This window comes from Molothrus aeneus, chromosome 1 (assembly GCF_037042795.1).
Source record: "Molothrus aeneus isolate 106 chromosome 1, BPBGC_Maene_1.0, whole genome shotgun sequence".
Classification (NCBI taxonomy): Eukaryota; Metazoa; Chordata; class Aves; order Passeriformes; family Icteridae; genus Molothrus; species Molothrus aeneus.
In genome coordinates, this window is record NC_089646.1 from 82,611,745 (window position 1) to 82,632,623 (window position 20,879).

Below are 20,879 nucleotides of genomic sequence, written 5' to 3' on the forward strand. Positions count from 1 at the left end.
TTCCGCCGGGAAGCGGCGCTGGGAGAAGGCGGGCCCGCGCGTGCGCGCCGGGAGCACGCGGCAGCCGTGCGGTCTCTTTGGCCGGCCGGGAGCGGGACGAGAGCGGCCGCTCTTCCTCACGGCGGGGCTGGTGGCGCGGCTCGGCCGCTGCCTGGCTGCCATGGGCCGCAGGGCGCGGGACCGCCGGCGGCAGCAGCAGCAGCAGCAGCAGCAGCAGCGGCAGGAGCGGGGCGGCGGCGGTGGCGGCGGCAGCGGGGACCAGGCGGTGAGAGCCGGGCCGGGGGAGGTGAAGCGGGGCGGGGAGCGCCGGGGCCTCTGGGCTGACGGCGGCGGCTCTTTTCTTCAGGGCTGGGCCGGCGGCTACCCCGAGATCGTGAAGGAAAACGAGCTATTCGAGCGGTACTACCGGGAGCTGGGCATCGTGCCCGCCGGAGAGTGGGACGCGTTCATGGCGGCGCTGCGGGAGCCGCTGCCCGCCACGCTGCGCATCACCGGCTACCGCAGGTACGGCTGGGGGCTCCCGCACCGCGGCTGCCAGAGCCGCTAGCACACGGGGAGGTGTCCCAGCCACGGCAGGGGGGTGGAGCTGCGCCACCCTTAGCGCTCTTTCCAACCCGGACCATGCTGTGATTCTGTGATTCTCCATCCGGTGTCCCTCCGGGTGTCTCTCCATGCAGCCACGCCAGAGAGATTCTCCACTGCTTGAAGGAAAAGTACTTCCGAGAGCTGCAGGACCTGGAGGTGGATGGCCAAAAAGTCGAGATGCCGCAGTCGCTGAGCTGGTGAGTGATCTGGAGGCGAGATCAGGCATTCTGCATGGTTCCCTTCAACCAGCCTGGCTCATCCGTCTATTTCTTCTGCCTCTATTCTTTTACCGTCTCTTTTCCACCAGGTATCCTGAAGAGTTAGCCTGGCACACTAACTTGAGTAGAAAAATCTTACGCAAGTCCCCACAACTGGAAAAGTTTCATCAGTTTCTGGTTAGCGAGACAGAATGTGTAAGTTTTGAATAGATCTTTATTTTTTTCTGGCATATCCTGAGCAATGTTTTATTGAAATACATCATGAAAGATGGAGACTCTACTTTTTCTTTCAGAATTTGAATAGCTCAGAAGAATCTGGATTTTGTGGTGCTGTTGGTCGTGGTGCATCCAATGATTCTGGTGCATAATTGCAGCTACAAATATTTGCCTAAACTAATTGCATTTTTTTGTTGTTGGTGAGGATGTTAAAATGAGTCCCTGGAAAATGATCAGTTGCTGTTAGAAACCAAATGTTTAGACCTGATAAAAAGTGCATGCATGGGCATGACAGCATTAAGTGATGGATGTTTGTCACTTGATTCAAGTGATTTCTCCTCTCTTTTGAGCGGAAACTGCAGAATTAATACAATTAGAGTAAATACACAATTACTAGAAATTACAATTGGGTGAGATACTGTGATTTTTTTTTAAATTAAATTCTAGCAGAATTTAATCCTAAGTTTATAGCAGTGTGTTTCTGACTGCTTTCTTATTTTATTACCTAGCAATTTAAAAGTTTTATTGCAAAAGAAATGCATTCTTTCACGGAATGAAAACAGATTTAATTTCTTTTTTCCTTTCAAGGGAAACATCAGTCGTCAGGAGGCTGTTAGTATGATCCCACCTCTGCTGCTTAATGTTAGCCCTCATCATAAGGTAAGTCTAGAATATAATGTGTGCTAAAGTTTGTTCCCTGAAATTTGCTTAATTGAGCTACAAATCACAAGAGCAGTATCATGGCTGATACTCGCTTCTGTTTTGTGTTGGTACATTTTATGCTTTCTGCACATCAACAGCAACGCTCAACTAATGTTCAGATCACAAAAACTTTATCAGAGGAGCATCTCCTTTTTCAGCTGTGTGTAATACCCAGCAAAAACCACTTTGATTTTAGGCAATTGGATAGTCTTATTTCCAAAGTGAAAGTGTGTTTAGCTGCATCTGAGTTATGTATTCTTGTTGCAACCTGCTTTTAAAGTAACTGTTTTTAACTTCCTCTCTCCATCACACTGTGAACAGATGTAGTTTTCAAGATGCAAGTGATAATATTCCCTACCTCATAGATTTCACTCCTCTATGCCTTTTGAAGGAGCTGAAAAATTCTACTCTATAAATATAATCTGTTAGATGAAATATTTTGGGTGAGCTGAAACATGCTGTTGGTGGTGGCTAAACATTACAGGGTGCTAACTTTAACTAAAGTGTGTAAGGAATGCCCATGGTATTTTCTTAGGGCATGCCATAGGAATGAGGATATCTGGTAGCAAACTTTCTACTCTAACTTTGTGATGTTTTCATACTCTGTACTTGTTTGCAGACCGAATCTGTAAGGTGGCCTTACTCTCTTAAACTGTTAAATTAATGAGCTAGTTGCCTTTTTATCTCAAGCAGCCACATTGTGTTCTTCTTTCTTAAATTTTCATGCTGTATCTTAACTTTATCACTAACATGTGTTTTAAAGACTAGTTTGTACACAATTGTTTCTATATTAGCAGTTCTTAGCATCTATGACTTTTCCCTTTTTTTTCTCCTACTTTTCACCCCAACCCAGTGTATTTTTATTTCTGTCTGGAGTAGAACACAGGGCGAACACATTCATCTTAATGTAAAACACAAATTGTGGGGATATTTTTGCACACACCTTACATTGTATATGATAAGCTAGCAGTATATAGGCTTTACATTGAATGTATAATTTGGGTGAGTATTGCAGCAGTTTCCAGAAATATAAGATTTCATAAATCAGGCTAAGAATAGGTTCTTTATCGTCTCTTGTGCCAAAACAGCAAATGCTTAATGATGTAATGGTGCCCTGACTTGTCATTTAGGGCCTTTCATGGTCCTTAGTGCCTTAGTTTAGGAGCTGCTTGTTAGGACCAGAATTGCAGGCTATTTTGCTTAACCGGCATGTTCTGTATGTCACGTCTTCCACAAGGATAAAATTAATGATTGTCAAGCATTTCCATTTCATTTTTAATCTATTTTTCCCATTTAATTTTCCCCCACCATCAGTTTACTGGACAGTTTTAGAGTATGTTTAGAGTTTTGGAGTATATTTAGCCTTGTATATTCTTCATCATTTTTTGTACTTTGTTTTTTTCAAATTGGTGTTTAGAACAATCATAATTCTACATATTCAAAAATACTTAATTTAAACACGAAGTAAATTTCTCAAGCACTGAAAAAGTACAAAGCAGGAATTTTAAAAATTTTCTTATGTTTGTAGATTCTAGATATGTGTGCTGCTCCTGGATCTAAGACTGCCCAGCTCATTGAAATGTTGCACGCAGACATGAATGTTCCTTTTCCCAGTAAGTCTGGAAAACTAAAAACTTGTGACTTGGAATTTCTGCTTTTACTTGTGGTAGATTGTTTTAATGTCACAGATGAGTAACTGCATTTAACTACATACTGAATTCCCCAAGGGGTTGTTATGAGATTAAAGGCACCCATTTGAAACTTCATGGACTTCCTTTGCTTGAAAAACAGACATGAATTATATGTATCTTTTCAGTTCAAATTACAGTACATGTGATTAGAGCTTTATTTCTGTATATAAATCAGGTTTACTTAGTAGATGGCAGCCCATGAGCCTCTGTGCTTTCATGGTATCCTGAAAACACTGGATTAAGCTGCTTTAGACTTAAAGAAATTGTGATATTTATTGTTTTTGCAAGCTTCAGAATCTTTGTTTTTGTTTAGATGCTCACAGAAGATACTGCCCCTTGACACTGTAAAGTTGCAGAGAATGTGTGGATTCTTTCTGCATTGTACTGAAACTTTGCTGATGTAGAGATTGTCTTTGGTGACAGTGGGGGTTTTTCTATTTTAGAGATTTTTCTTTGAGAAGTTGAAGGGGCCTTGGCTGTGTCTTACTGCCACAGGATGGGAGCTAAAACTGTTGAGACTGACACATCAGTTAACCTTCAATATGCTTTAAGTTATGCTCAGTAAGGGCTCCCCTATTCATGAGCAGTCTTTTAAGTAAAAATCTTAAGGTGAAAGATTTACAGAAGTCTCAGAGATAAGGTAATAAACTATGTAAAATTATTTATCTGTTGAATAATAAAGCATTTTCCCACTATTTTATGTTCCCAGGTGGTTTTGTAATTGCCAATGATGTTGACAACAAGCGCTGCTATTTGCTGGTTCATCAGGCTAAGAGATTAAACAGTCCATGCATCATGGTGGTAAATCATGATGCCTCCAGCATTCCTAACCTTCAAATAGATGTTGATGGAAGAAAAGAGATCCTCTTCTATGACAGGATTTTATGTGATGTCCCCTGCAGGTACCTTGCACGTAAACTTGAATACATGGATTTTACTGTTTTAAGTGCAGTGCTAAATTTTTTATGTTACTGAATTGTGCCTTTTGAGGAGGTTAGTGAGTTAGGATTTATAGTTTGGAATGCCTTTTAAGTGTGGGGATACAGAATTTTTTCATTCCAAGTGGTCCTTAAATTTGATCAGTTAAAGGGCTTCAAATTTTGACCTTATGTTCAGGACACAGAAATACAAAGGCAGTGTAGGAGAACTAGTTACAAGGGAGAGGGATTGCTATTATTGTGCTGCTGTAAATTACTTTGATATGGAAAGAGTCTTACACACAAATAATACAAATCTGTTTGACCTCTGTTGCAGTGGAGATGGAACCATGAGGAAAAACATTGATGTATGGAAGAAGTGGACAACACAAAACAGTTTGCAGCTCCATGGGTAAAAATGCTTATTGCACATCTGCACTTCTTTCATTTTTCTCTCCTTTTTCTATATCTTTAACATCTGCATGTATTCACATGTTAATATATGACAAAGTAGAGAATAGGAAGAGTCATTTTTCTCTCAGATCAAGAGCTTAGTGGTATTGAGAGGAAGTGTAGGGTTTCAGATGTGAGGAGGAAAGCATGTGATTCTAAATTGCTTGTATTGTTTTGAATAGCTGTCATGGAAATATTTAATTGATTTAGACAGGATAGCTAATAAAATGGAACAAATCACTTGGTTGGGATTCTTAGCATTTAGGCAGGTAAAATACTGCTAGAAAATACAGAAAGTCGTAAAAGTTATTAGTGATATTTCAGAGTCTTTAGGATTCTAGAGATCATACACAAATTCAGTTACCTGAGATGGATTTATGTAAACTGATGGTGAATGAGTATTTAGCCTAGTTCAGGCACATGGTAAAATGTAGTGATTGAAAAGATAACAAAACTCAGAACATTTTATTGTGTATTTTTAACAAGCTGGGGATACCACTGGTTAGTGTGACTCAGCTGACCTATGACTTCTTGGCAACTCATTCATTATTGCAGGTCTCATTTTGGTTGGAAGTATGTAGGTAGGGTCTAAATCATGGTTCACCTCAGCGATACCTTTCTCAGAAGGCCACTGCTATGTTATCCATAATATTTGTAATATTATTGTAAGCTATGTTGTCCATAATACTTGTAATAGTCAGATTACTCCTCATTTTAACTGGATTTCTGAGAAGAGTCATATTTCCAGTGTTATTTTTCTAGAGTTCTCCATAATAAAACCGATTGGGCACTAGAAGGAAAAAAATATGTTCAAAGTTATGCTGTGTTAGTGTTAATGTTGCTAATTGTTGCTTTAATGTAATAGGTGTCATTGTGAGTGTGTCTGCAGTATAGAGTGCACTAAGCTTAGTTCAGCACTGACTATAATTTGTGTATTTCTGGCAGCTGTAGAACTCCCCAAGTGCTGGCTTAGTCCATGGAGAGTTGTGTGTCTGCAGTAAAGCTGTTTGTGTGTTTCTGAATGATAGCTGGCTAGACCAAGGGTGTTCTGTTAGTTTGCAGTTGAGAATTGCAACCCGTGGCGTTGAGCAGCTGGCAGAAGGCGGGAGAATGGTGTATTCCACGTGTTCCTTGAATCCCATAGAAAATGAAGCTGTGATCGCATCTCTGCTGGAAAAGAGTCAAGGTGAGAATGTAAGCTTGAACAGAGTGGGAAACTCCTTTTTTATTTTTTTCCCCTCAGCCAAAAAAGGCTATGCGTATGATGGTACTAGTGATAATCTTAGTGTGGGTAATATGCTGCTACTTTGCACAACTGTGGAAATCTTTTTGTACCAATAGTATTTCATTAATCTTTCTATGAACAGTCTTCTTAAATGGGAGTGAATCAGCTGCAAATACAATACCTGAAGAGTTATGTTAATGATACAGAAGGCACGTAGATCAGTGGTATTCTGTCTTTGTCATCTGGCTCCCACTAACTGCTGTCACTGGTTGGAATCCATGTCTGACATCTGTAATTCCTTTGGAAAACCCAGTGTGGAACATTGCTGCTGTGCACTATAGGAGTAAAAAGCCTGGGGTGTAGTTAAGCAGTTAGAGCAAAGTAATTGTACACCAGTAGGTGGGAGTCACTGATACCTTTAGCATCCTTTGCCCCACATTTTGACATGCTTGGATTTTTAATGTGTTTAAACTCACGGGGTTTTTGCATTTTTGGCTTGATTGCGAAGGCTGAGGTTACAAGAGGTGGAAAAACTGAGACAAACTGGGAAGCTGCACTGCATCACTTTGTGATAGTAGGGTTCAGTAGCCCATTTAGTAGCTGGTGTATACTGTTTTTTTCTGAATCAATAACCTGAAATTTGGAAACATTTGGCATGGAAAGTTCCACAGACTTTTTAAAGTTGAGTCTTTTACAGAGCAGAAGCAGCTCTATTGCTCCTGGAGCTGCACTTACTCTGGAAGTTGGTAGCTTGTTTTGTGTAATGTTTGCTTTGTGCCAGTAGCTATTCTGGCCCCAAATTATGCATGAAATTTCATTGTCTTAGAAACAGCACTTTTGCTACAGTGCTTGCAGGTTAATTAGGAATTGTCTATGTAATTTCTACTCCCACTCTTCTGTGCACTGGGGCAGCTTCATCTTATGTCCTGTGTTCAGCTTTGATCGCTTCAATATAAGAAAATTATTAAACTATTAGAAAGCATGCAAAGGAGGGCAGCAAAGATGATAAAGGGTCTACAGGAAAAGCCTGATGACGAGTGGCTGGAGGAGACTGAGGGGAGACCTCATTGCAGTCTGAAACTTCTTGTGAAGGGGAAGAGGAAGGGTAGGTGACCAGTGACAGGACCCATGGGAATGGCCTGAAGTTGTGTCAGGGGAGGCTTAGATTGGATTACAGGCAAAGTTTTTTCACCCAGAGGGTGGTTGGGCACTGGAACAGGCTCCCCAGGGGAGTCGTCACAGCTCAACAGAGTTCCAGAAGTGTTTGGACAATGCTCTCAGGCACAGGGTGTGACTCTTGGGGTGTCCTGCAGAGGGCCTGAGTTGGACTGAATGATCTTGGTGGGTCCATTCCAACTCAGCTTATTCTGTGAAAGGACATTTTTATTTAGAAGTAGTTTCTTCGGTAATCATAGACACATTTCCAGAACATTACAGTATGCTTGGCTTATTGAAGGCCATAGTAAGCAAGCATTAATTTTAACAGTGACAAGGTTGGAAAGCATTTAAGATCTAGTTGGGACAACAACTCAAAAGCAGTAGGATGTGGAGGCCAGCAATTGCAGCACCTGGGGGAAATTCAGTGCTTTGAAGGAAGGACGGGCTATGATGTTCAGATCTAGACTCTGCCCAGTGGAGGTATTTTGAGGCATACTTGGAGGCTGTGATGTGTCCCAGCAAGTAAATGTTATCCTTGGAACTTGAACACAGGTGTAGCTTAAGAAGGCAGTAGTAAAGAGGCAGTGCAGTGGTCTGCAAGGGGCATTGTACCTCAAGAATTAGTTCAGGTCAGTCCAGAAGGTTTGTTGGTAGTTCTAGCAGTGTTACCTTGCTGAAGCAGATGGGTGAAGGAGATGAGAGATTGCTTTTCCCTTAGGCATGAGGGAGTAGGGAGAAGGCCTTTTTGTACCATGTAGCAACTATTGGAAACTGTAGCACTTCTGACAGACTCTTCAGTGCCTGATGAGTCTGATGGAGTCTTGAGATATCAACTGAAGTCGTGCTGTAGGGAGGCAGGAGTATTCAAAGGATGGATACAAAACATCAAGTGTAATCACATTTGAGATGTCATTTTTGAATTTTTCTATGAATTCATCTATCTCCTTTTCATTTATTTAAAAGACTTACTTAAGTTGTCACTGTAAGAGTAGATGGTTATAGTCATGTAGGACAGGTTGCTAAATTGTGTACAACATGGGAAAAAACATACCTGACTGTTAACTATCTTAAGTATTTAGAATCACAGAGAAGCAATGTTAAAAGTTATTATTTTCTAGGGAGATCACCTATTTATATAAGCAGTAAATTTTTATATAATTCCTTCTGGACTTTGGGCAGCTTGAAGATTTTTATTCAGTAAATTAAGCTGTTGATGTTTCTTGTAGTAATTTGATACATTTTAGGCACATAGTCTTTTGTCATGTTAGTGTTAAACAGTTTGGAATTTTCCATTCCGTTTTAAAAATAACATTCTCTTTCCTCTCTCATTGGAATATATTTGGATTGTAAGTCCTTGAAATTAGAATATTGTAGGCATTTCAGAAGGCTTAGTTATACTAAAAGTTATTCCCTGAAAAATACTTAATCAGTGTAGTAAATCCAAATGCTGAGTAAATGAGAATAAGAACTTCAATGATTCCTTTGCTTAGAACACTGATGTTTAATAATACAGGTTGTAGAGTATTTCTCTGCAGCTGCTACAAAAATACCTAGCCATTATATTTTGGGTAATTTATGGTTACATCTTATGTTGTTATTATTAACAGTTCTTCTCACCTTCTTTGTTAATGTAAGTGGTAGAAGTTGTATAGCATTTTATTTCTTGAAAGTTTTAAAAGGTACTATTCATAAAATGGCTTAAAACTTTAAGGAAAACTATTTTTATAAAAGTCAATTGGCAACATAACTCTTAAATTCTGTTTTCAAAACATTTATGTTCTTGGGATTTTAGGTGCCTTAGAACTCGCTGATGTCTCTTCTGAGTTACCAGGTTTGAAGAGGATGCCAGGAATTACAAAATGGAAGGTACTTAACCTGATATTTTTGTTAAGTTCTTGATCTGTAGTAGAGTGTTAAATTAGGGAAATTCTGAAGTGTAACATGTCACAAAATTAGGTTGAGCTGCATTAATGGCAGAGATTTGATGTTTAGGGGAGAGAGCTAAGCTGAAAGTCTTTGCAAGGGTAGGTTCTTTTCTCCTCATCTGCTCTCCCCTTATCTCTAGGTTTCTTTCCTCTGTCTCCTATATTTTCTTGCTACAATTCCCTACTGTGTTGTGTGTGTGTGTGGCCTGTAGATGGCAACATAATTTCAGCCACTTTTAATGTAAGCCATCCCTCTCTGTCTTCAGGGTCCGTGAATGTTAGATTCTGCAGTGCTTCAGCTGATCCATTTCTTTCATTTGGAGTAAAAACTGTGAAACTGTTTCTGCAAATAAGCTGTAAAACCTGCAGTGATGGGACTAATCCTAGAATAGTAAGAGCATCCTGTATTTTGTTCCAGGCCTTAAATTATTTCAGTTTTGGAAACAAACTAATAGGAGGGGCAAAAAACCCAAAGCTGCTTCAGCTTCCTGTCAAGAGTATAGTCAAGAAAAGTAGAAGCCATCCTGGTAGTGGGGAAAGATACTGATTAAATTTTAATTATGAGTGTGTGCCTTTGCAATACCATTGGGTCTTCTGTCTTACCATCTCACTAGTCTCTTGCAATGCCAGGTAGGTTAATGCCTGTGTACAGGCTAATGAACAAGATCCAGGAAATAAAGATTTGTATATGTTCTGCAGCTGCACTGGAAATGCAGCTTAGAAACTAGTTGATTTCTTTCTTCTTACAGTTCCTAAAGTTTACACTGTATACTTGTACCTGAAGAATAAATGTAATGCATAACTGTGGCTCTGTGATCTTAATTTTACCTTTTTTTGGTACTCCATAAAGGCACTATATATATATTTATATAATGATCACTAAGGGTATTTTCTATTCCCTGTAGCATCTATTCTCTGTTTGCAGTTGAAATATAAATCTCCTTAATAGGTTTTAAAAACTAGTCTGATAAAATGTGTTGAAAGTTTGCCAGACTTTCTTCAGACCTGATTTGCTGCTACTGTATATTTTCATGCCTCACTGGCAAGGATGTCACTATGGATGTATTTACTTAATTTGGTGCACTTTTTACTTGGTGTAGTCTTTTGTTCCCTGGTGCAGGATTTTTTTTCTAGGAGCTCTGTGATTGATTGCATTGAGTATTCTTGAACATCAGTTGACTGTAAGTCTCTGGAAACAGCAAAATCTGAAATAAGGTTTTGTTCAAGGGACACTTGGGTGCTTGGAAATACCATTCAGTGCCCCCTCCGTAAGCCAGACGATGAATGAACTCCAGTGAATTATTTTGGGCTTGAAGGAAGACACCTTTTTAACTCCAAATTTGGTCATCTGTTCCTGCAACACTTTTATTCTTCCTTCTGCTCTAACAGGTGGTCAGTAAAATATGCAATGGAGAAGAGTTCAGAGTGTTCTTTGGTGCTTTGTCGTTCTACTAGTTACACCAACTTACCAGTTAGGCTGGCAAACCAAAACTGAACAGCACAGGACTGATATGCAGTTTTTCCAGTAAAACCAGAATAGGTTTTTTTTTAGACTTTGGTTATTTATCGGTCCTGTTGATGGTTTTTCTCAAGCTTGAGTCATGACTTCCAAAGAAGAGCAGTTCAGAAGTACAGTCTGTCTTGTCTCCTTCTAGCACTATGAAATGTAGCATATTTTGACTTGAAAAAGTAATTCTGAAAGTACAGTAATTTCTATTTCAGGAAATGTAGAAAGGCACAAGGTGTGATCTGATCAGTGTCTGAGAAGTGCCAGACTTCATGATGCTGAAATCTGCATTCCAAAGTTCACAGTGAAATTGTAGTCTAGATAAATGTTTCATTTCAGTTTCCACTAGAGCACTTGATTAAACTTTCAAGACAATCACAGTGAGATGTTTGAAACTGCTTCACCATATGTGCCAGTCCTGAAGTTGCCATCACTGCAACTGCTTTACTTTGTTGCCTTCACAACAAAAATGTGGTTAATTTATTTCAGAGATTAAGTTTATGCATTTGCCTTGTGTATCCCCTTTTGGGACCCTTCTTACAGCTTTAGCATCCAGTACAAAACCAGGCATCTAGAGCTCTGAAGTCAAATTTTCCCCGGCTTATTTTTTCACTTTGGTACCCTTGCTTGAAGAACATTCAGAATGCCTTCCTGTAAGAGTTGTGGCTCTAACCTTCTGCTTGTATCTTAAGAGTCCATCAAAAGCTTTGATCCTTAGCCAGACTGAGGTGATGTTATGTCTACACAGTGTCTTAGAGCAGATCTGTGGATAAGTTTTGAGTTCTAAGTAAAGGTACATGTGCTAGAAAATTCATGGGGATGTTTCTTCAGCAGCTCTCCACTAACACATCTCTGCCAGTGACTTGTATATGCCTGTGTCATGCAGCTTTCTACCTACCAAACTGTTGTGTTGCACTCCTGTATATTTCTTACGTAATGAAATTGGGATTCTTCAGATTTGATCTTTAGTAGACTGCAGTAGCTCTTTTCCCTTATATATATATATATATATATATATATATATGTATACTGCTTGGAAGCTGCCTATAACACAATGCTTCACAGCCAGTCTCATGGGAAAAAAGGAACAGTGTGTCTTAAATCTCATGGCTCACTGATCTTACATATTTCACCACTGTCCTTCCACTGGATGTTGGTGGTTCACATGTTTTAGCAGGTTAACAGAGATCTTTGTAGTTGATTCAGCATCAATCTGCACTTTGACTGTATGCCTTTTTTTTTTGAAGCATATGAAGTGAAGCAAAGAGCTGCAGCTGGCAAGAATCTCCTACTCTGAAGCACACACGTACAATGCACAAAGAAACAATACACTTTAAAGAACTTAATTTTCTGTACCAGAGAATAACTTCTTTATTTTGTGTCAGAACCTTGGTTTGCAAGTATTTTAATTAAAACTTGTAAAATGGTGACCTATATTCTTCACTGAATTTATATTTATCCCTTTGAAGGTGATGCTGAAAGATGGACAGTGGTTTGAGGAGTGGAAAGATGTGCCTTCAAATAGACAAACACAAATACGTCCTACGATGTTTCCAGTGAAAGATGAAGAGAAGCTAAAGGCAATGAATCTGGAGCGCTGGTAAGTTTCCCCGGAGTAAATCTTAGGAGGATTTGATGTAACATGTACGGTTGTGAGTAAATTATAATTAGGTCAGATTAAGAATGTGTAGGTTTGAGTATATTTTGATTGCTTCATATGTTGTAATGGCAGTGCACAATATTGTAACTCAGGAGAAATTACTGCAAGCTGCGTAAGAGAAATAAGTGCTCACGTGAAAAGGTCAAATTCTTTGCATCCAATAGAGATAAACAGTCAAAATTACTGAAAAAGTATGCAAAACTTTAACATATTGACAGTGTGACTTACTTGCTTTTAAAGACCTTCCACAGCTATTCTAAAAATATTGTTTAGAAATGAGTCATTAAGGCTCAAGTGTGAACAGTGAATGAATGTGTTGCGTTGATGCAAGTAATTTTGCCACAATGCTCTATTTAGATCCTGTTTCTAGTTTGGTAAATTAAATCTGCACAATCCTACCAGGAATACTTACCTTATCCTGAAAGTAAGTATAAATGTGAGCCTTCTAGTGTTTTGCGATTATGAATGCAGTGATGAATGTGCTGCAACATTTTTTTTCTTTCTAGTCTTAGGATATTGCCACATCACCAGAACACAGGTGGCTTCTTTGTGGCTGTCTTAATAAAAAAGTCTCCAATGCCATGGAATAAACGTCAGCCTAAGGTAACTTCCTTTAAATTATCTATAAATGTAAATTGCTAGTAATGTTTCAGGCTTTGTTTTTGAGTTGGCACATAATAGAAGACAAACTACAACTGTTCTGTATCTGCCCTTCAGTTATAGTTCAGTGTGTCAATTTAAAATAAATTCCTAAATCCATGAAGTACTGAAGAAGTACTTATGAAAAAACCATGAAAACTTTTAAAATAGAAAAAAAAATGAAAAGAAAGGGGATTTTGAAATAGTAGTTAAATAACAAGCTAAATCTTGACCCTAAAATTAAGGCTTTGGAAGAATTATAGAAGAAGATTATATCGGATAGCTAAAGCTGTCACTTCCTTCAGCTGTGTGTGGTCCCCTGCTAAAAGGCTTTTTTCTGCTGTGTTGTAAGCTAATTCTGATGTCAGTTTATCTCACTCTGTGGCTGGTTGCTCAGGAGTGATTCACTAGCAGATTAGCAGATCAGCAGCGCAGGGAATGGATGTAAAACTGTTTGGAGCAGCAGCTTCAGCCATCTGACTTTAATCCATTTGTTGTCAATTGTCTTTAAAACCCTGTCAACAGGGTTTTAAGTTGATGTGATTTATTTGATCTCTTAGATTGTCATGTCTGTGAGAACTTATGTTGTGAATCCCTTTTAGGTGTTTATTTGATTTGCTTCATTAGAACAACTTATGAGTAAAATGTATGTGGCAATAGGGAAGCAGCATTTATTCAGAAGTAAACATCCTCCAAATAGTTTTATGACGTTCTAAGTTAAAACATCGTAGCACTCTAACAGAAGGTGTGCAGCAGCAGGATGCATGTGTCATTTTGAGTGTCGGGAGGAAAACAGCAGATCCTGTTTTAAAAATCTGAGGGCTTGAACGTGATTTTGTAGATGGTACAGAAATAGCTTTCTTGGACAATTGGTGTGAAACTGTCCAGATCAGTACTGGAGGTAAATGCAATTTATAGTGGTATCTTGATCTAGTAATCAGATTAACTCCCTGAATGGATCTGTCTAAGCACATGCATACAAATTGACAGGAATTAAGCACATACAAAGACAACATAGGTGCCTTCTGTTACAAGCTGGATACTACTTTTGCTTTTTTGAAAATACTGTAATTTGAAATAGGTTCATCAGAAATTACCACAAAGAACAGGAGATACTGAAGTGACAGCAGCTAATTCAGGTAATGGTTCTGACTGTATTATTGAAGAACCAACACTTGCTGAAAATGAAGAGTCTAAGAAAATGCAAGAATTGCAGAATTTGGACACTGAGCAGAGTAAAAAGGAAGGAGTATGCGGGTAAGGACCATGTCTAAGTATTTACCCTGTGACAGGTCTGCAATTCCTGAGTATTCTGTAGTTCTTTTGTAATTTAGAAGTTAATCAAAAAAATTCATTCATTCATTCAGTTGTCTTGCATTTCCAAGTTTTCTGTCTTGTCTGTGTTCCATTCAGCAAGTTTGGAAAATAACCAGTTTTCTTATTAGCATTTGTTAAGTCTGTTAATACTTTCTTCTCTGTTAAGGGAAAAAATAATTTCAGAAGTTGGAAGATCTGTATTGCCTTCACAATCATTCCATCAGAAATCTCTGTTTACTTGTTTTTGTGAACTCTGTTTCCAAGCACTGCTTGACTTCCTTATTTTAACAAGTTAAACTGTGTGTAGTGTTAGTCAAGCACAAGAAAATGCCAATATTCTCTTTGGCATACTGTTTTTACAATACGCCAAGCGTTGACTAAATGAACTGAATATACTGATTTTAAAGCAAGTGAAATTTTAGTGAAATATACAATGCAATGTTATTTCCTTTTTAGACCTCCACCATCTAAAAAAATGAAGTTGTTTGGTTTTAAAGAAGACCCCTTTGTGTTTCTCCCTGAAGATGATCCATTGTTCGTTCCTATCCAGTAAGAAAAAAGATGTGTCTGTTTTGGCAGTATGATTCCTATTAGTTCAGGGATGTTAGTAGTTCAAGTTTGGTTCATTACAAAGGATGGGTCTCGTTGGTCTTGCATAACAGCTTTTGCCTGACTTTGCACCAGGGCCCCCTCTCCTCAACACTTAAATACTTATATGAAAATAGCCAACTAGAGTTTGCACTGGAAATTTTCCAGTGTGTCTCAGTGTCTATAACAGCTTGTCTTTTCTGATGTCATGCAGCTTAGAAAATCTAATCTTTGTGTTCTGAAGCCAAAGTGCTAAGTGCTTGCAGAGATAGCTGGAGGAAATGGGCTAAACCATGCATTTTGAGGATGTGATTTTATTGCTCAGTTAATCAAAACACGTATTATGGCCACAGGAAGTTTTATGCATTGGACCCATCATTTCCCAAGATGAATTTACTGACTCGAACTCAAGAAGGAAAAAAGAGGCAGCTGTACATGGTTTCTAAGGAGCTAAGGAATGTGCTTCTGAACAATAGTGAGAAGATGAAGGTATGGTTCACAAGCATCAGTGTATATCTCCTTGGACTTGCCAAGTGTACTGTTTGCATAGAGGATTAGCCCTCTGACAGGCTGTATTTTTTTTTTTTTAGTCTAGATGAATGTTTCCTCTCTGTCCCTCCTGTGATAGAGATGAAAAGTTGACTCTGAGAGGAAAATAACATTCTCTGAGATGAAAATCAGTACATATTGGGTGGATGAAAGAGAACTTAAAAGTAGAGAGAGGGAATATATAAGTTGTGTGTGTGCCAACATTTCTATGTAATCTTCAGGTAACTTTACATGTTTACATTGACAATGTTGTATTTATCACCCCCTTAATTATAAAGGTATTAAGAGCTTTGAAAGCCAACCAAAAAGATAAGTTCAGCTGAGTTATGTACTGGCTGTATTACACAGGGATATTGTTTCAAAGTAATTTTAACAATTAAACATTTTGAAAGTTCATTAGGCTGAGTGAAAATGGGATAATAAGTAGTTTTTGTGAATAGAGGGAATTTTTTTTTATGATTCCCTGTGGAAAATGTCTTGCAAATACTAAAGATTTGTCTCAAAAGTCATTGTGTAATTTAGGTTGGAATGAGGTTATGTAGTCCAGCTTCCTTCCTACATCAAACAGAGCTGACTTCAAAGCTAGATCAGATACATTCTGGGGACTCATCCAGTCAAGTCTTGAAAATTTTTGAGAATATTCAGTACATCTTTGCAACAGATTTTTGAGATGGGTAAACAATTACTCTTTTATCCCCTATGCAGGAAATGGCTACATAACTGACAAAATTTTAAGAAACTGGTGCATTATATTAGGTAGTGAGGCTTTGAGTACCACAAAGGATGGATAATGTCCAAATAGTGTCCAGCTTGTGTATTTTTTAAATCCTGTCCTTGACTGACTTTCCCAGAATCACACAGAAAATTCTTACTCAAACTAAAATTAAAATTAGATATTAGTAGTTTGTTGCCCTCTTTTTAAAACGGCCACTTCCTCACACTGTTCAGTTTTCAATATAGAAAGGAGTAAAAGGCATTTTATGTTGAGGGAGTGCCACATTTTTGTAGCAGGAGTTCCTTTTTCCCTTGAATAAGTTTTCACATTAATTCAGTATTCAGTGCAAATGAACTTTTAGTTGAAGAGTTGAGGAACAAACAAGTTCAGAGTGGTAATTTAGAATTTATGCTCCCTACTGATGTTTATTGGCTTTGCTGTTTGCAGGTTATCAACACAGGGATAAAAGTCTGGTCTCGCAACAGTGATGGTGAACAGTTTGGATGTGCATTCAGATTAGCACAAGAGGTAATTGCATAGCACTGTGTTCTCAAAGGAGATACTTTGGTTTCCTAGAGAGCCTCATAAGACAGCTGGCATTAACTTTGTCACATTAATGGTAATTGACATTTTCAGTATGGTTTAAAATTTTTTTCTGTTATTAGGTAAAGTGCATACTGTTTTTGACATTTTTCATTGAGAAATCAGTGGTTAAATTTTGAAACAATTGTCTTTATTTATTAAACAGGGAATTTATACTCTGTACCCATTCATTCATGCAAGGATTGTAAATGTCTGCATAGAAGATGTCAAAATTCTGCTAACCCAGGAAAATCCATTCTTAAGTAAATTTAGCAGTGAAACACAGAAGAAAGTCAAAGATATGGGTAAGCCTGCTAATTTTGCTGTCACAAAATGACAAAATTATTTTTCTTCTTTGCACAGAAGGCTATAAAATCCTGTAGCATAAACTGTGTTTGCTAAAAATTTGGACTAAATTTATCTTAAAGATACTTGTTAGGTAAGTAAGCATTACTGAAAGCCAGTGTGCTGCTAGAAATTGTAGTCCTTTCTGATTGCAGCCTTTAAGGTTTTTGAGCTTTAGATTACAGAAGAGTTGCCAAACCTATGACTTCTGCAAAGTAGTGCTGTGGGGCAGCATTTAAAATGTCTGATGAACAAAGATTTTATATGTGCTTCTGGTTTTTGTGCTTGTTAATGCTCCAGTTGAAACTGTTTGTCATCTGCAATTGGTTGTCATGACCTTATGTATCAAATACAGTTACTCAGATTTGATTTTCTTATATATGGGGAGCGATGTCTACTCATATTAAACTTTTAATTTCCTCTACACTGGATGCTTAAAGATATGAAATTTGGTTTTCAGCCTTTTGTTATTGTTTTATTTCCAATTCATTGCTGATCCTTGTAGTTCCATGTTTGATGAGACAAAATGGGAAGAAAAAATGTTCTGAAGTTTGGTCTGGCATACTCTTATGTTCATTTTAATTAATTAAAAGTTTTTTGCTAGATTCACTGAGTGACTTAATCCACTGTGTGTATTTTGTATTTTAATTTGTTTGTTTGAGATTTTGGAGGAGCCAGTGTTGGCAATTGCATCTGTGACTATGTAAATACTTTGGTTTGAAAAAAAAGGGAATAAAATCTGGTATTGTCTATAGTTCAGTGTACTGATGTGGATAACTGCTAACCATGTCATGCTCTGTGTTTGTCTAAAACCTTGTTTTCTTGAATATTTCCAGATTACAATCATTGTATCATTGTAGCAAGTAACACATCTGTTTTGTTTTGTTCCCTGTAGCAATGGGAAGTATAGTTCTGAAGTACGACCCAGACCCTGAGTAAGTAGATGTGTTGCTTTCCTGTTGATTATGCACTCCTAAGACCTGGACAACAATTTATTTTCACTCAGCAAAAACAGAAGTAGAGGCATAGAGATGCAGTGAGGGAAACAGTAAAGCCATATAGGATACAGAGAATAAGACAGGAAAAGAAGCTGTCTTGTCTGTGAATTCTTAAAAAAAAGCATAGAATTTGGCTTCATAAAGAAGAGCTGGTAATTGTGCCAGTGATCAACAGATCTGCAGAATCTGCATGTGATTTCTTTGTTTGTTTGTTTCCCTGTAAAGTCCAGCATTTGGAATGGAAAAAGTTACTTTTTATTGTTCCTTTTTGTGGACAAAACTCTTGAGAATTTTCTAAATGTAAACTTTCATTTTACTGTTCCTTGTAATAGTTTTCAACCCAGAGCCAGAAAATTATTTTGCTTGCTGCAAGAACTTAATAGCATTGAGTTTCTGGGTTTTTGGCTTGCCTGCTTGCTTGTAGACAAGCAGGTGTCTGTGTAGGTGTTGAAGTTAAGAACAATGTACTTTCATCTTCTTTGAATAGTTACAAAATGCATTCAGTGTTAGGACTGAATTGGTGTATGGCTATAAAATGAAGTTTTGAAGATGAACTTTCTCATAATTGACTGAATTAACTGCTTGTTTGTAGAAAACCTCATGATCTTCAGTGTCCAATAGTGCTGTGTGGTTGGCAAGGGAAGACATCACTGCGTGCCTTTGTGCCCAAGAATGAGAGACTTCATTACCTGAGGATGATGGGAGTTGAAGTGTTTAAAGCAAAGAGGAAAGAGGAGGACTTGGAAGACAAAACTGAGGAAGAAGTTCAACACAGACTGCTGCATAGTGAGGAAACAATGGATGTGGAAGATAAAGAACATGATTTAGTACCAAAAATGGAAGCAGAAACAGGTGAAAAGTCTTCCCAGAGTCCTGCCAAAAGCAGTGCTATGGAAATAGAAAATAAAATTGAGGATTTAGATCAATCTAGTAAAAATGCCAACACTCATGTAAGCCAGGAAGGCAAAGACACAGATGCGAGTAATGTGAAAGATTAGGTTTCTTTCTGTATTACTTGGCAGCTTCCATGAGGCTCACATACAGACTTTTGCTTTTAGCATGAAACTGTATTTTAAAATTTGGTCAGAATGGGATGTTCTTCTTTTAAAGTTTCACCTATTTTATATTTTAAATGAAAGCTATAAAGAAATTTCTCTTCAAGTGTGTCTTCTTTTCACCATTTAAAATTCCTTTTTATTGGTGGGTTTGTGTGTCTGTTGCTGGCAACAGACCAGGCACCAGTAAGATCTCAAGTCCGTATTTTTAATGGAACAGTGGTATGCACAAATGCACTGCACGTGTGTAACTGGTCAAAAATTCCTTCAGAAGAAAAACCTGGGGTTCCATTCAAAGCACATAGATTCCAAAAACATTTTTTCTCCTATGATTGCTTATCCCACCTACCACCCAATATGGTTAGTGTTGATAACTGCAGGTTCTTTAAAGGGTAAGAGAATCAGTGTATCCAGACAAGGGCACATACAGGATATCTGACTGACAACCTGGTGCATGGTTATTCAGAAGAAAACCATGTCCAGCATCCTGGGAAAAAAAAAAAGCAGAATGCACTTTATCAGAGACTGATGTCTGAGGTTCTTCTTCAGAGTGATTAATTGCTTGAGAGACCCAGGCAGTAAATATTGTTAGCTAGACCTTCAGGTGTGCTGAGTGTGCCTGGGAAGAGTCTGTGACCATCACTGACATCTGCTGTGGTCGTCTGTTCCTCTGTCAGTTTTTCAAGTGGGAGTCATCTCTAATTTTTGTAAGATAATTTGTTTATAGCTGAAATAATAGTTTAAAAGAAAAAGCATAGTGGTATATATGTTTTTGTATAGATGTTTAAAAGGTTATTTAGGTCTAGAAGGGTAATTTATTTAGTCTGACTTTAAAAAAAGTTGGCTACCTCAGAGACTTGGAATAGAAATTCTGTCCTTTGTGGCTTAGTTTCAGCAGTACTCTACTTCTGTCAAGTTGGTCTGAAAGGAAAATGACCAGCAGTATGAGGTATTGTCCTCTAGGACCATAGTGATGCAGATACTTGTTAGGCTTGTCAAGCAGAATTTTACCATGTCTGTTTTTATTGATGAAGTCTTATGTGGCTTGGATCATTTGCTGTATCTTGCTACAACAGACTTTTTGATGTCTGCCCTTGAACTACTTCATCAAAGGGAGAATTCTTGAGGGACAGACATAAAAGTGAAATAATGCCATGTCCTCTGATGAGATATTAGTCTCATGCAGTGAGGAACCATTGACAGGACTCATTTTCCTCTTGAGAGTCCATAAAATAGGTTAATAAAAAATCAGTTCTTGCCCTTGTATTTTGCCAAGGTTTGAGTTTGTTATTTGAGTAGAGAGCTGTGATGGGACAGCTTCTGTTCTGGCAGCTCCTTAGGCTGATGAGCAGCATAGCAGAATTTTCTTTTGAGCAGAGATGTGTGCAAAGTATATTTTTAATCCTTAAAGTATATGAGGAAAAAGATTTTGCAACTTGAAACTTCAAGCATATTTTCATATCTTTGCATTTATTCTGGCATATTGGGCGTTTGAAATGGAAGAAGAGTGGAAAGGCCAGTGTCACTGACAAGTCATCATTGTATTCTGCAGTTCTCAGCCCTGAGGATGATTTGAATCCATCCAATCTTTATGTTCTGATGAGCTCCATAAATTACATAAAGGTCAAGTGTTAAAACCTATGTGAAGAAACGAAAATTTGTTTTGAATTATGCCTGCTGTTACTGTATCTACTGATGTTCTTGAGCAGCAGCTTCAGCTTCTTTTCAGTCAGTGGCTCTGCTAAGCATACAAGTTTGACAGGTTAAGCTGAGAAGAATACTTGTTGATATAGACAATCCAGCAGAAAGCAAACTATAGAAAATGAACTGTCCT

The 20,879-nt window shown here is 38.2% G+C and overlaps 1 protein-coding gene across 1 annotated transcript; it reads left to right on the forward strand.

Annotated features, from left to right (window-relative positions):
- Nucleotides 1–114: 114 nt before the first annotated feature.
- NSUN2 (NOP2/Sun RNA methyltransferase 2) lies at nucleotides 115–19,140 on the forward strand. The gene is made up of 19 exons (XM_066560017.1): nucleotides 115–265; nucleotides 347–504; nucleotides 678–782; nucleotides 893–998; nucleotides 1,608–1,679; nucleotides 3,250–3,334; nucleotides 4,122–4,314; nucleotides 4,667–4,741; nucleotides 5,838–5,968; nucleotides 8,958–9,031; nucleotides 12,067–12,197; nucleotides 12,764–12,860; nucleotides 13,978–14,153; nucleotides 14,670–14,762; nucleotides 15,155–15,290; nucleotides 16,513–16,593; nucleotides 16,814–16,952; nucleotides 17,888–17,927; nucleotides 18,583–19,140. The coding sequence occupies exons 1-19, from the start codon at nucleotides 161–163 to the stop codon at nucleotides 18,986–18,988; spliced, it is 2,403 nt and encodes an 800-aa protein (XP_066416114.1). The 5' UTR covers nucleotides 115–160; the 3' UTR covers nucleotides 18,989–19,140.
- Nucleotides 19,141–20,879: the final 1,739 nt, after the last annotated feature.

Bases quoted from the DNA above. Each gene is read 5' to 3' on its own strand.
- NSUN2 (XM_066560017.1), top strand. From the start codon at position 161: ATGGGCCGCAGGGCGCGGGACCGCCGGCGGCAGCAGCAGCAGCAGCAG. The intron at 1,680-3,249 runs GTAAGTCTAGAA...TTATGTTTGTAG, and splicing joins ATGTTAGCCCTCATCATAAG to ATTCTAGATATGTGTGCTGC. The intron at 14,154-14,669 runs GTAAGGACCATG...TTTCCTTTTTAG, and splicing joins AAAAAGGAAGGAGTATGCGG to ACCTCCACCATCTAAAAAAA.